The sequence below is a fragment of the Triturus cristatus genome, chromosome 10, assembly GCF_964204655.1.
Source record: "Triturus cristatus chromosome 10, aTriCri1.1, whole genome shotgun sequence".
Lineage (NCBI taxonomy): Eukaryota > Metazoa > Chordata > Amphibia > Caudata > Salamandridae > Triturus > Triturus cristatus.
In genome coordinates, this window is record NC_140593.1 from 1,109,245,469 (window position 1) to 1,109,259,282 (window position 13,814).

At 44.0% G+C, this 13,814-nt stretch overlaps 1 protein-coding gene across 3 annotated transcripts in view; it reads right to left on the bottom strand.

Annotated features, from left to right (window-relative positions):
- The window catches only part of TRRAP (transformation/transcription domain associated protein), a 1,075,110-nt gene that overhangs the window by 156,277 nt on the left and 905,019 nt on the right, over positions 1–13,814 (bottom strand). For all 3 annotated transcript variants that reach the window (XM_085629333.1, XM_085629332.1, XM_085629331.1), the window contains one exon: positions 327–614. In XM_085629333.1, coding sequence (XP_085485459.1) covers positions 327–614 — 288 coding nt within the window. The remainder of the gene's footprint in view (positions 1–326; positions 615–13,814) is intronic.

Below are 13,814 nucleotides of genomic sequence, written 5' to 3' on the forward strand. Positions count from 1 at the left end.
CCTAACAAGAGGTTTCTCTACCAACTGTGGACTTTCCATAATAGATCACACTCCTCTATGGGAGTAAAGATTTATCAGTGGAGTCAGGGTGACTTTTGGGAGGATTAAAGGATAAATCCCATACACAAGTAGGGGAATGTAGTAAAAACTGTAACTCTCCACAGGCGCAAAGAGGGATTCAGCAAGTTGTCAGAATTTTCATAAAACAAAACCATATACTGTGAATCAAAACAAATATATTAAGTGCACTTTAAAGAACCGCTTCGGAGAACTACCTGCCAGACTGCTCAATTTAGTTTTGAAATTAGAACCAGAGAAGTCCTTACCTGCTGTGGAGGGGTTATGCTCTCTTGTTCATAAAATTCAGTTGTCTGCTTGGGTTTGATTTGCAGACTTAAACCTTTTTCGAAAGCTTGATGCTCCAGCATGAGTGTGGAGCGGAACCACAGGTTGTGCGTTTTGCCCAGATATTTCAGCACACAGGGCCTTATGGGAACAGGTGGGACGCACTGAGAGAGGGCTTCCACAAAGCAGTTCAAAGCACTGGGCTGGCAGTCTCTCTGTACCTGATGGCTCCCACTGCACAAGAAAGGGCTGATTTCACCAGCCAGTGCCTGCATAAGGAAAAAAAGCATGTTAAAGACCGCTTGTGAAGGTCGTTTTCGCACAGACTGCATAAAATGTGCTTGATTCATTTGACATATTAAATCCTAACGTATACAAAGGTTCACATAATTTCACAAGTAAATGCAACTTGAAGTATAATTTGTTACATTAACAGGTAATGTTCTACCCTGACACTCTTTCTCCTCAGAGGAAGATTGGTTACGCATCTAACAGTTTACCGAACATCTTTTATATCTCCAATCAATCCAGACATTCAAAATGAAGACAAAACAGCTTTCAAAAACAAATTTTACATGATCAAAAAGAAGAAGTGAAATAATTCTAATGGAAATCGGTAAAGTCTGAACAAACAATGAAATAACTGTTTTTAATTGCTAATATGTTATTGTTCACTTAGTATAAATCCTATTTTGTAAAGACAAATTAGAGAAGACAGACGCACAACAATAAAAAAAACGATATTTGCTTTTGTTCCGATTAGCACAGTATCTGTCAGCAGTGCTACTGATCACTGGAATAGAAGTGCAGCAAAGACATCCAACTGTTAAAAGTTGAACAGGAAATGGCCTACACACCCTCTAGGTAGTTGATAGAGTTACAGCATTACTAAAGTGTTAATTATCATCAGTGAAGGATACTCCAGTTTACTTTTTAAAAATATCCCCAGGAGTCTGACTGGATGCAGAAAATATGTCACTTATAAAAAAGGAGCAAGTTGGTTCTATTTGGTATAGATTTGAAAAAGTTATAAACTCGGTCAAGGAGGTGTCTCCACCACTGTATTTGATGCTTCCAATAGTAAATAATAGCACAATCAACATAGGCCTTATTTCTGGAATCAGAAGCGCTCAGTGAAGGTGGTCACCAAACCCAAGTAGTTCTCTAGCATAAGTCCAGAATGAGTTAATGTTGTGGCCCTGCCCCTGGTAGAATGAGCCTAGTTGTCACAGGATAATAATTTTCAATCAGTTCATTGCAAAGCTTAGGCACAACTAAAATTGGGAGTAACGTCCCTGCCTAATCTAGAGTCCTAGGATTAGTTCCGTGAGCTCTTTGCTCCACAGCGGAAATTCTGGGTGAGTTGAGAGAGTGTGTGATTGGAGCCGGGATTAGCACTGACGTCAAAGCTGGATCCAGCACTATGGTGGCCTCACGTAACTCTGGCTTCAACTACAGGGTGGCCTCAACTAACACTGGATTCAAAAAAGATTTGGCTGGTCGAGAAGGGTAACAGTACAGTGACCTACACCTGGAACAGAATAAGTGTCTGGACGCCTAAGAATTCCTCCAGCAATGTTTCTTGTGCTTTTTCTTCTTATTGTTAGATAAATTCCATGAAGTTGAGGACTTGGACTTTGAGAGGGACCTAGAGTGAGACAAAAGTTGAGCCTGGCACTCATGGAGCACCAAAAGAAGCTTTGCCTCCTGCTCTTTTATGGCTCTAGATTGCATGAGTCCACACTGGTCACACAATTTAGAGTAATGCTTAGGCCCAAGTAACACAAACAAGCCTTGTGAGCATCCAAAATGGACATCTGCCCATAACAAAAATTATTTTTTAACTTGGCTGGGACTCGTGTTAAAGTTTGAATGGATTCTTATGGTTGGTGCACAATATTATTGGCAACTCAGACAGGAGGGCTCAATGCTACAAGCACTGCATCCAGGGATAACCAGAATGTATCAAGGCTAAGACGACATTGTTTTCCTTTTTGCATGGTGTTCTCAGAATATTTATTTTTGAGAACACATAGCACTGGGCCATTCAGACCACTTATTTTCCATGGTACTACAACGCAGGAGAGAATTAGCTTTATTTTTGGGGATGGAACTGACCATTTGCTGGACCTACTGTCTCTGTTTGGATCTTTGAAATGCTGAGAGGTAACATTTATCCCCTAAGCATGCACCTGGAATTGAAAACTGAATTTTAACCTTGATTTCCAGCCTGACAAACTGTTCAGGGTTAGATATAGTATAGTCAATTTTTTTTATACCTTTTCGATAAGCTCAAACAGCAACATCTTATAATGCATAATGTACAAAGAAATAACATATGAATAAACATTATCCCAGGTCATTTTGGCTATATACATCTGAAGGAAAAACCTAGCCAATCGACAACCATATAGTTCTTGCTTTCATCCCCATCAGATGAAATAACTACATTGAATAGATCAGAAAGGACAAATCTGTGTCTACTGAGACTATAATTTCTTGCCTATTACAGAAATGCAAACAGAGAGGTTGGTTACGTAATTCGATTGAGCTTACAAAAATAGGTTCACAATGGATCTACAGATAACTTCTGGGTGCAATACAGCAGGTTGAAGAGAGGATCAGGTCTCAATAGGGTTGTAGAAAAATACGGCGTCTCTCACACAATGTTGCTATCTACGAGGGACTTTTAAAACAAGCCATCACCACACTACATTTAAACAGCAGGAGCAGTATTGCTTTTAACCTCTTAACTGATCTTGGTAGATCAGCTACGTAACCCTGTGGGGTTATTATTGGGGAGGACTCCAGGGATATTTTTGCAATTGTGGCTACTGTATTAATAACCTTCAAATAACTTCTGATCTCTGGACCGTGCCCTACTAGAAGAATTAAGTCTGCAAGTGTGCGAGAAAATCTACGATGGGCTGGAATTATTGTCGGATCAAACTTGTTGAGATGTATAGTACTGTAAAACATCCTTGTTCAAAATTGGAAGTGCAGCAACTTAGGAGTACAGTTCAAATAAATGCTATCAGTTTGTGAACAGAACCTCCAACAACCAAAGCCGGTAGTAAAGACATGGTCAGTCTCCCACACACTCTGGGACAGATGTGTTGTGTTTGCGTATTCATTTAATAACAACTTGTATTATTTAGAGACCAATGTCTTGTGTATGTATTACTTGTGTTAATGGTCAGAATTCCGAATACACTGCTGGGTGGGCGAGGTAAGTGCCACACACTGCCTGCCGCAATCTATAACATTTTAAAACTCCCAGTGGTTAAGAAGTACAGGTTTCTTGGACCTGGTCTATTCATCAGCAGACTGTCTAGGGGGAGGAAGAGCAGATGAGTGTAACCTGCAGTATAGAGACATCCTACATATTTCAATCTAGTATATCGGGGCACCCGTGAACTTTGCCTCTTCAGATTCGACGACCTAAGAAGAAGAGGACCACTTACCCTGAGAAGTCTCCCCAGTGATCCTGACTTTGTCTGCACCGATGGCTGACCTCTCCAAGATGACTCCTCAACGCCTGCAGTTTGAAGTACCCACCCCCCCGATCGCAACCAGACAAAGCGGAAAAATCCAGACACCTAAAGGCACTCCTGTATCCTCTGCCCCCGACTTTGGGGAGCCCAGCTGATGGTGCCCAGGTGTCCCCCAGCTATCCTGCCTAGCCATCGTCGCCCTCATCCAGCCTCTTGGTCCAAGCCTGCAGCCTCCTTCCTAAACAGACTACCTCTATTGAGAAGCTTTGGACACCAGACGCTGCACCCTGCACACGGCCACCCCAGTGCTGCTGGTGGTGCAGTACCTACCTGATTTTAAACCTTGCCCTGTGCTGTCTCCATCTCCTGAAGCCTGAGGAAGTAAGTCGAGTACCTATCTGGTACTACATAACTTTGTTTCCTCCATCGGATTGCATTGTGTTCTTATTCATTGCATTGAACTGTCTATCCTTTGACATTGCAACGTCTAAACTGTACTTAAGTTGACATTTACAGAAAGCTTTATTAAAACTGTAAAGTATTTACTGTATTTACATAACCATACTGCATAACTTACCTGCATTAAGTGATACTTGGTTCTAAAATGAAAACAACAAAGTAACGACTTTTTCTTATACAAACAATAGGTCTAGATTCAGTCTTTGACTGTGGGAAATCATTTCTTGCTTGAGTGTGTAGAGCAAATGCACCCAGGGCAGGGGGTGGCATTTTTCCTGTCTGGGGAGGCCTTGGGTCGCATATCAAAGGCGGCAGAGGCCTTTGAAGCCTCCTGCCTTGATATGTTGATCGCCTGGTGCAGGTGATAACACTCCCGGCCGGAGCAGGCATTGTTTCTGCCCTCAGAGAATGCGGGCACTCACCTGCAGGGAGTCAGAAACCTGACCGTGGCGGCAGGCTGGGCTACAGAAGTCAGCCAGCACATAAGAAGTTGGTAGGTTTTCAGGGGGCACCTCTAAGGAGCCCTTTGGGTGCATGAATTAATAAACCCATCACTGGGATCAGTGTGGGTTTATTAATATGAGATGTTTGATACCAAATATCAATCGTTTCAGAGAAACCATCATGTAGCTGGGAAACTCGTAAACACTAGTGTCCTGCACATGGGTTCCCTGGTCACTTGAAATATCCAAGAATCGAATTAGATATCACAGGGGCACATCTGCTTTGCATGTGGCACAATACATGCTGCAGCCCTTAGGGGCCCGCTTTAGTATCTCAGGCCCTAGGTACCCGGGATACCACTTTCTAGGGAACTTACAGAGAGTGCTAAAGGTATTGCTAATTGTACAGTTTATGGAACAAGATCTGGCATTGAGGAGCTGGTTAGCAGAAACCCAGTGCACATTGTCAAAATTGCATCAGATACCAGCCAAAAAGTGGGGGTGACCATGTCAAAAAGGAGTACTTTCCTACAATGAGCCCAAATCAGTACTTTAAATATGCCCAACACCACCACAGTTGGCAGGTGGAGGGACTGTGGGACTAGGATCATCTCGAATACGCCCCTCTCGAGGGTAGACAGCTCCAGGAAGAGCTGTGCTCGAAGGCAATCTACTTTACTTATAAAACCATCAATAACAACTTGCCAAACCTGCTGATCAGGCTGAGGAACGCTGGGGGAAGATTTAGGGGGTGCACTAGAGAACACTGATTGGGAGGCAGCCCTGATGCACCCAAGAGAGGTCGCCATCAAGTCCTGACTGCACTTGATTCAATTCAAGTTTCTACATTGAATCTATTATGATAGGGACCGCCCTGCACCATATGGGTAGGGCGGCATCGCCGGATGGTTTGAGATGTGGGAGGACACTGGGTACATTTATTCATACACTTTGCACTGCCTGGCATTCAGGAGTAATGGATGTGAGTGGTGAGCAAGCGTGGTAAAGTGCTGGAAACCTAGCCCAATTTGGTTTTGCCTGAGGTACCGGGCAATGTAGATATCCCTTGAATAAAGCCCCTCTTTTGTAACCGGGGACTGGTAGTAGCCAAGTGTGACACTGGAGGCCCCGGAGGTCCAGACTATGAGGAAATGGAGGTTAGGGATGGACTTCTAGATGGTGGCGGAAAAAGTCACACATAAAAGCAGAGGTTGCCCTCGCAAGTTTTTAAAAGTCTGGGGGTGTTGGTTGAACCATTATGTAATACAGTTTCCTACCACAGTGACAGAGGATGTTACCTGAAGACTTTTATGCATGTATTGCCCAACAGTGAAGATACTGTCATTTATCCTACTGAACTGTGCTGTTGCGGCCTTGAACCGGCCCTGTGAGGGGAGCTGCTTGTAGGTTCCTACCTCCTGTTGAAGGGTGTGTGTTTCTGCCCTTTATGTCATTTGCTTAATGCAACTTGCAAAAACCAAAAGAAAAACATTTAGAAAAAAGAAAAAGCTTTTCTTCTATGAACATGGTGCCCTCTTACCTAGCATGAAAGTGGCTCCATTATAACGGCGAGGAGTAGGGATGAGAGAGGACACAGGTGACGGTACCATATCTATCTGATTGGTGTATAACTGCTTAATCAGAACCACCATATAAATGCCCGTTTCCATCCAGGATTGTGAACAGAAAGCAAATCAAAGGTCTTCTCTAGATCTCAAAATAATGAAAATGCCTAAAAGCCTGGCCTAACTTGATCTTTTTGTGCAAGCAGTGTGAACACGTTACGTGCTGTGGACGTACTAGATCGAGAAGGACTCATTTGCCCATCAAGTGTTAATTCTAGACTCGATAACCTTGGCAGCTATGTTATTAGCAAGATTAAAGAGAGAAAAGGGAGGATATGAATGGTATAGTCTGCCAGCCATGTTGGATTTCAGAAGTTTAGTGATCTTCCTCCCTAGTAGCAGGGAAGCCACCGGTCAGTGTCTAATGCCTCTGTGTAAATAGCCGTGGGTCCAATAAGTCTTTTCATTCATTCTAGATTATGGCTGTTAGGCTATTGGAGCTTGTGGTCTTGTTATTAGACAGGCTACCATTGGCAATCTGCATCTCTGCTATATTTAAGGGGTTCATTAAGTGGCATTCTGTTATCTATTCAGACAATGGCTACTGCATCTAGGCAAGGCTTTACATGTGATGTGACTGTTGTCTCTCTGGCAATTGAAAGCATGAAGCAGAGGTCAACAAACATATCAAATATTTTTTCACTAGTATAGGTAAGACCCCATTTGGTTTATAGAGCGATGTTATAGCAGTTTTCAGTCCCACTGTTCCAGCATCCTCCCCATAGTTCTACCTTGTCTCTCCCACCCATTATACCAGTACATCCTTCAAGAGTGCCATGAGATTTTACAATTTGATCTCTTGGACTGCTGTCTCGTAAAAGGGAGCAGGTGCTGGTTAACATCTGCCAGTGTAGCATCCTTACACCTCTCTGCAAACTGCTTTTCAAGTGTCAATATGGACTTTTCCAGTTGATTAAATGCTGTCAGAATATATTTAAAAACACCTGCTAGTTTACTGGTCACAATCCCACAGCTACAGACTTTGAACACTTACTGAACTTCTAAGTAATGGGGCACTGACTCAACATTCCCCATGATGTACTCAGTGATAGCCGATCAGATCTCATGTTAAATACAGTATGAAGTAAAGCATCCACAGGGAACCTGAATGGGCAGGTATATAAAGTACCCTCTGGCATCCTTGGGTCTAGCAAGACGGGAGTTCGGTCTGAAAGTATGCAAGGTAAGTAGGCCACACTGTTAACCTATGGCAGAAGATGACTATATAACAGCTGGTAACCTAGCCTCAAAAATAAATTGGGCACCAAGGAGTAAAATGGATGCACCATTCATCCATGAGGCTGCACATTTCCATGACCTGAAGGACTCTTGCTAATATGGTGGTAAATGTTCCATTTTCAGCAGCGCAATAAATAGCATCATTTAGCGGTCAGGTTGAAGTGACCTCTCCATAAGCAAGTTATAGACAGTAAGCCTCTGACATGGCCAGTCCATTGTCACAAATGCTAGGGTGTTAATATGGGGGAAATAAAGATTAAGCAGTGGGAAAACGTTGTCAAATATAGCAACTTGCACTAGATGAAGCATGCCATATGTGTATATAAGTGGAGGTTTGTAATATCCTAATTTTCTAATCAAGTTGGACGTTCCTTTTGAGTAGGTCCCAAAGGATGAGAAGAATCTATGTACACACCCCATGCTGATGAGAAGGTTGGGTTTAAATTTGCGTCAAGGTGGATTTTCAGTAGGAAAGAACTAATATAATGCTGATCTAGTTATGCTAGCATTAAATTGGTCTTTTCAGGATGATTAAGGCCACAACTTTTCCATGATATCAATTTAGCCAGTGCAGTGTTCAAGGATGTTGTGTATTATCCTGAGGTAAGTCATGTAAGTGTGGTAGACAGTTTGACCAGAGTATAGATTAATATGAAACAGAGAAAATACTTGGCAAACACAGAACCTATGAATTTAAATCCCTTAACTTCATTCCTGCTGCACTGATTTCCCTAACCATCAGTGAATCTGGAAACTAGGGATAAATATGCATAGGAGAAGGAGAACTAGGATCAAAAGTACAATTACATAAATAGGATCTCCGCAAACAACTTGGCCTTGCCCATATCAGTGGATTCTGAGAGGCTTAACAGCACTGACTGTGAAGACTTTCTCCACGTTCAGCACCGACTTGTTGGAGAGCATCCAAAATATTGGTGATGCAACGTTCCACCATATCCAACCTCACGCTTATTGGTATCTTTCTGAAGTTTTATAAAATGGGTAAGGATGTCTCTGTTAGTGTCTATAAAACGGAGGACATTCTTTAACTTCAACAGGACTGATGCTATGTTTTCCAGCATCCATAGCGCCTTCTGTGTGTTGTTTTACATCTTGCACTGTCGAAGGGTCACTAGAAGGTTTGCAGGCCATCCTGATCTCAAATGTTTTTGTTCCACTTGAACGATGCCTATGGTGCACAGCGTGAGAACAGACTTGTGCAGCTATTTGCCAAGAGCAAAATGAGGCAATGAAAACCTGCTTATTGGCAACATTCAGAGCGCTAATCTACTGAGAATCTGTTGCAAGGCCATCACTACAGCAAGTACATGTTACGAGGTGGTACGCCTATCAGTTTTAGACACTGGGCTTATGAACCTTAGCTGTTTTCACAAGACTGCATGTACAGCCCACAATAGTAGTTACTGCAGATAGGAGCGGGATGCAAGGTGAGTGGGGTACTATGTCTCCCAGTGGAGGAGAACATATCGCAGGCCTGTGAGAAAGTGGCTCTGTATATACTGTTCCCAAATAAGTACAGTGTGTAGAGTCCACAGTCCCCAGAGGTGGCAAAGGTTAAAGTTGGATATAACCTTACTCTCTAAAGTGGCAGCTTGGTCAAGCAGTAAGGCAGTATCAGAGGACAGCGTAAAGCATTTGTTGTACACACTCAGTCAGCAAGTGGTCTCACACACTCAAGAACTGAACTCTAGGCCAATGGTTTATATAAAAAATATATGGTTGTTTTATTTTAGAACCAACAATAGATATCAAAATATACTTTCTCAGAATGAGATGCTTTAGTTAAATACTTTGCAATAGGCAATTGACTTTTGCAGATAATAGTCACAGTTTTGTTGCAATAGGCAACACAATTTCAAACACAGTAATACATTGAGCTCAATGGGAATTTTAACTTATTTGCAATTGATTACTTTCAGGATTACTTTTCTAATTCCAGGACAGGATCATAGATTCAGTCCTGGGACAGTTCTTGGAAACAAGTGAGTAAATTTGTTTTCGTTACTGTTGTGATTTTTAAGCAATATTTTGCTATTTTAAAAGTTGACACTTAGAAACTTTTGCTAATCAAATTACCAATGTTATCCTATGGAAGGAAATTCACTTAGCAGGTAAGTGGGGTTATGGTTACTTTTTCTAGGTCAGTGTTGGAGCCTAGATCCAGCACTAGTGTAACACCTGTAAGCAGTTGAGAAACTGCGTCCAAGTTATACAGGCGATTTTTAAGGAATATTTATACGTTTGCAAAATCGACACAGAAGAAATTTCATAGAAAAACAGTCAATGGTTCCCTATGGAAGAAATTTCAAGTTACGGGTAAAGTATGTTCTCGTTACTTTTGTAATCCAGTGCTGAGCTCCTAGGCTCAGTACTGGGACCTCTATCAAACAGGTAAGCAATTACGTTTTCACAGTTGGTACGATTTTTAAAGAATATTTGTAGTTTGCAAAAATCGACACTTAGAAGAAATTTCACAGAAAAACAGTCAATGATTTCCTATGGAAGAAAATTGGGTTAGTGGGAAGTACGGTTGTGAGTACTTTTCAGGGTCAGTGCTGGGCACCAAGATCCAGCGCTGGGATCTCTCCTAATAGCAGGTGAGTATTAACGTTTTCGTTACTCGTTGATTTTAGGTGAATATTTTAAGTTTTAGAAACTCCACACTTACAAGAAATTTCAAGGGAAACCAGTCAATGTTACCCTATGGAAGAAAAGTGAGTTATCGGCTTTTGGGTAAGTACTCGACTAGCAGAGTTAAGGTTCTGGGCACAGGCTCAGGGGTCTCCGAGGGTCAGGTTGGTACAGTTGTTACACCCTCAGCGGCAGTGGGGTGGCCGGGTGCAGAGTGAGTTAGGCCCAATGTTATCCTATGGGAGGCAGGGGGGGGGCCTTGGTTGGTGGCTGCTGACTAGCAGGCCACGCTGCTGTGGGAGCTGGGCTCCAGGTCACTTGCTCAGAGAAAATGGGGAAGTAGGTAGGAGTAGAAGTTGCACTGCCAGGGCCACTTGGGCGGCTGGGTGCAGGGTGCTTTTGAGCCTTCGGGCGCTCAATGGATTTCAATGGGAAAGCTCAAGGACGAACAAAGGCTGCAAGCTCGGGGACGAAGATTCTTCAGGTGCCATCACCACTTCGAGAGGCAAGTTGGGTAGTTGGAGGATAGGTAGGTATCCAGGAGTCAGGCACAGGGGCCCGCAGGGCACCGGGGTGCCTTTTGGTGTAGGGGAAACCTTACCCTCTGTTGATCGCGGTTGGGGGGGTCCCTAGTTCTGAGGCTGCAGGCGTCGTCAGGAGCATCAAGGTGGGTCCTTGGGTGCCTGGATTTGGGGTCACAGTCGCCGGGGGGACGTCCTCGGGGTCTTTGTCCACTCCGGCACAGGCCAGGCTTGGTGGGTGCAGAGTGTGCAAGGTTTGCGGTTCCGGGCTAATGCCAGGGGTTAGGAACTTGCTTCGAGCAGAGCCACTGCTCATGGGAGTCTCAGGTGCTCCGAGTTACAAAGTAGCCATGTCCTCTGGGGTTTATGAGGTTGCTGGCCACAGGAGGTGCCGGGATTTAGCAGGAGCAGGTACGAGGGTCGACAGGCCGGTTGGGCTGGGGCCAAAGCAGTTGGTGTCTTCCTCTTCTTAGCAGCTGCACAGCAGGTCTTCTTTGCTTTTTCAGAATCTGGAATCTAAGGAAGGAAGGTTCAGGGTGCCCCCTAAATACTAGATTTATGGGCGTTACAGGTAGGTAGAGGGCAGGGACCAATGAGTCCCTGCCCTGGGGAGGGTACACCCCCTATCCTGCCACTCTCCTGTGGGAGGGGGGCAGTAGCCTAGTCCTGATTGGGCAGGGCTTCCCTTTTTCAAGATGGCGAGAGCCCGGAGATGTGCTTCACCTCGCCTCCACCACCTGAGGAGGGGAGTTGGCAGAGGCTGGCACATCCCCTGTCCTTACTTGGGGTTTCCGGCCAGTCTTACCGCCAGAGTGGGGGTCAGCACCGGTGGGGGCCAGTTGCTGAGTACAGCAAGTGGCCTGGAGAAGCTCACAAAGGCGGCTTGCCTTTGAAGCTTCCCCCTTGCCCATCCTGGGGGAGGAGACCTAGCACCTCGCCCAGGATGTGCATTGTTGCAGGCCCAGGAGAGTGGGAGCTCTCCACCCAGGGAATCCAGCAACTGTGTGGCAGCCTCTCAGACAAGACGTGGATTGTAGGTTTGGTTTCATGGGGCATCTCTAAGACCACTCTGAAGTGCTTTGTACATTAAATCCCACAGTGGCATCAGTGCGGGTTTAATGTGCTGAGAAGTTTGATACCAAACTTCTTAGTCTCCAGTGTGGCCATCATGGTGCTGTGGAGTTCGTGTTTGAGGAGCTCTCAGCACCATATACTCTTAAATGGCAGCACTGCACTTACAGTGCCCAGGAATGGACCTGGGTACTGTAGGGGCACAGGGCTCATGCTCCTGTGCCCACACCACTGGCATAGGGTACCCAGCTAGAGGGGTGGCTGATGTATGCCAGGGTAGTGTAGGTTATGGGCATGGCACACAGGGATGTGTGCCATGTCGACTCTTTGTTTTGTCTTGTACCCAGACACTCAGCCTGCAAGGGCAGTGTGTTTGTGTTAGGGTACAGGGCCTCTAAGGGTGGCACAATAAGTGCTGCAGCCCTTAGAGGCCCTAGGTATCCTGGTCACAAGGCCCTGGGTACCATTTACCAGGGGCTGACATGTGGCCAGGGTTTGCCAATTCGGGTTTTAGGTTTTAGGGAAGGAACATAGGCCCTGGGCACCTGATTGGCAGGAGTCCAGGGCACACTCAGTCAAAGTACATTCAGCAATTCAGCAAAAAGTGGGGGCATACCATGCAAGAAAGATGGCACTTTCTCACAGGGCCCAGTCCTGTCTTATAGAGCACAGTGAAACAGCTACAAAGGCAATCTCTGCTCATGTACCCAAGATGGCTAAAAGGGTGCACTGCCCCCAACGTCGGTGATACGGAAAACCCTTCACCCCTCCTCACCTCAAAGACCACCCTGGTAGCACGCTTAAACTCAGCAGCTGTGTGCAGACTTAGCTGATCGTCTGCTATCTACATACTTCTCTACCAGGGCGTTGAGACCATGAACATGGTGTGAGAAAGTGGCTCTGTATATACTGTTCCTTAATAGGTACAGGGTGTACAGAGTCCACAGACCCCAAGGGTTTAACAGAGGTTAAAGTTAGATATAACCTTACTCTCCAAAGTGGTAGCCTGGTAGAGCAGTAAGGCAGTATCAGAGGACGGGTAAAGCATTTGTTGTACACACTCAGTCAGCAAATAGTTCCGCACACTCAATAACTGAACTCTAGGCCAATGGTTTGTATATAAAAAATATATGCTTGTTTTATTTTAGTACCAACACTTGGAATTAAAATATACTTTCTCGACAGGAGATGTTTCATAAAAATACTTTTGTATATGCAATAGACTTTTTAGTAAACAGTTACAAATAGTTGCAGTAGGCAACTCTATTTCCAAACACAATACATTGAGCTCAATGCTAAATTCAAATTATATGCAACAGATTACTTTTTAGATTACTTTTGTAATTCCAGGCTTGGATCCTAGATCCAGTCCTGGGTCAGTTCTCAGAATCAGCTGTTGAAAGTCGACTTTGGTACTGTAGTGATTTTTAACTAATATTTAGCTATTTCAAAAGTGAGCACTTAGAAAATATTTCAGAGCAAACAATCAGTGATTCCCTATGGAAGGAAATATAGGTTACAGGTACAGTAGGTTATCGTTACTTTTGTAATCCAGTACTGGGTGGCTAGACTCAGTACTGGGACATTTATCCAAAACAGGTAAATAATTACGTTTTCAGATGTTATACGATTTTTGAGGAATATTTAGAAATTGCAGAAATCAACACTTAGAAGAAATTTCATAGAAAAGCAGTCAATGGTTTCCTATGGAAGAAAAATGAGTTAAAGGTAAGTATAGTTGTGGGTACTTTTCAGAGTCAGTGCTGGGCACCAAGATCCAGCACTGGAAGCTCACCTAAGAGCAGGTGAGTAAATTCGTTTTTGGTACTCGGGTGATTTTTGGTGAATATTTTGAGTTTTGAAAAGTTCACACTTAGAAGAATTTCCAAGAAAAAGCCAGTCAATGTTACCCTATGAGGAAAATGAAGTTAGCGGTTTAAGGGTAAGTTCTCGACTGGCAGGGTT